Genomic DNA, 1,292 nt, shown 5'->3' with positions numbered 1-1,292 from the left:
GGGCTGGAGCCCCTTGGTGCAAGGGGAGGGGAGTTTTGCGCCCTTACCAAACTCTGCTGATTAACGTGCAGCTGCGTTTTGGAGCCTGCCTAACTTTCGGTCCTCGCCCTCCCCGGGTGCTGCCCACAGGCTTTCATCTCCGCCGTGCTCGCCAAGCTGGCCCTCCTGGGTGCTGCCGCCTGCTTCGTCCTCTCCGGGGTGGGTTTGACCAATGGACCCCTCTGCTTCTACAACGCCTCCGAGCGTGTCCACGGGCACGGCACCCTCTGGGGTTACCCCTTCCTAGACGCCAATGGCCAGGAGCCTGACAGCAGGTGAGGCGGAGGGGTTGAGTCACTGGTGCCGCCTCGTCAGCTTATTCCTAATTAAGTCGGTGTTATTTATGGCGGGTGGGTTAGGTGGGCTTGCTGGTGGTGAGGTAAGACCCTGGTAGCTCAAGAGGTCCTCACCTTCCACGGCTTTCTACACGGTGCTTCCCATCCCCATCCCCATCACGCTGCCGACCCTGCTCATCCTTGGGATGAAGGCCAGGGCACCTGAGGCACAACCCCATGGCAGAAAGCGATGCGATTCCTGGGGCAGCATCCTGCATCTCCTCCTCTCCCCATCGTACAGGGCAGAGAACTACCTACACGATCGTCGCGCATGGAGCATCTGCCTGGAGCCGGAGGGCATCGTGGCCTGGAACGTCGTCCTCTTCTCCCTCCTGCTGCTGATCAGCGCCGCTGAGATGGTGCTGGCCTCCCTCCAGATCCTCAACGGCTGCCTCGGGTGCCTCTGTGGCTTTTGCGAGGGGAAGTAGTGGACCCGTGACGGCGCTTGGAGGAAATATCATCCCTGGCTGTCCCTTGGCTGGTGGCAAACACTGGGGCGGGGATATGGCAGAAACCGTGATACCAGCCCGGTGCGAGAGCCCCCCCATGGGGGACAAACACCCCAGCCCGCAGGAGACGTTGAAGCAACGTGCGTGGGGTCGGCGTGCAAAGGGCTGCCTCCGTGCAAAGTCCTTCGTCCACACTGTTCCTCTTCCTCCTCCCTGGAGCGGATGCCGTTGGGGCTGGCGGCCATTTGGGCTGGGAAACCAACCCGGTGAGTGATGGAGGTGAGGACCTGGCATCCCGGCATGAGCCCAACAATGGCTTCGTCATCACCCTCCGCCCCACCAAGTGCAAAATGTGACGTGATGGTGTTTGTAGAGCTAAGAGCTAGAACGCTAATTTATTTTCACTAATCAATCTGTATTTAGGGCAGCTTGCGTTAGTGTTCGTCTCCTGCGCGGGGCAGGAGAGACG

At 60.6% G+C, this 1,292-nt stretch overlaps 1 protein-coding gene across 1 annotated transcript in view; it reads left to right on the top strand.

Annotated features, from left to right (window-relative positions):
• Positions 1–802, top strand: part of TM4SF19 (transmembrane 4 L six family member 19) — a 1,664-nt gene extending 862 nt beyond the window's left edge. Inside the window, exons 3-4 of the mRNA XM_009702530.1 lie at positions 130–314; positions 616–802. Of these exons, the coding sequence (XP_009700832.1) occupies positions 130–314; positions 616–802 (372 nt within the window). The remainder of the gene's footprint in view (positions 1–129; positions 315–615) is intronic.
• Positions 803–1,292: the final 490 nt, after the last annotated feature.

Source organism: Cariama cristata, unplaced genomic scaffold (genome assembly GCF_000690535.1).
Source record: "Cariama cristata isolate BGI_N322 unplaced genomic scaffold, ASM69053v1 scaffold19636, whole genome shotgun sequence".
Classification (NCBI taxonomy): domain Eukaryota; kingdom Metazoa; phylum Chordata; class Aves; order Cariamiformes; family Cariamidae; genus Cariama; species Cariama cristata.
Note: the sequence above shows the minus strand (reverse complement) of the source record. Positions and strands in the feature narration are given on the sequence as shown.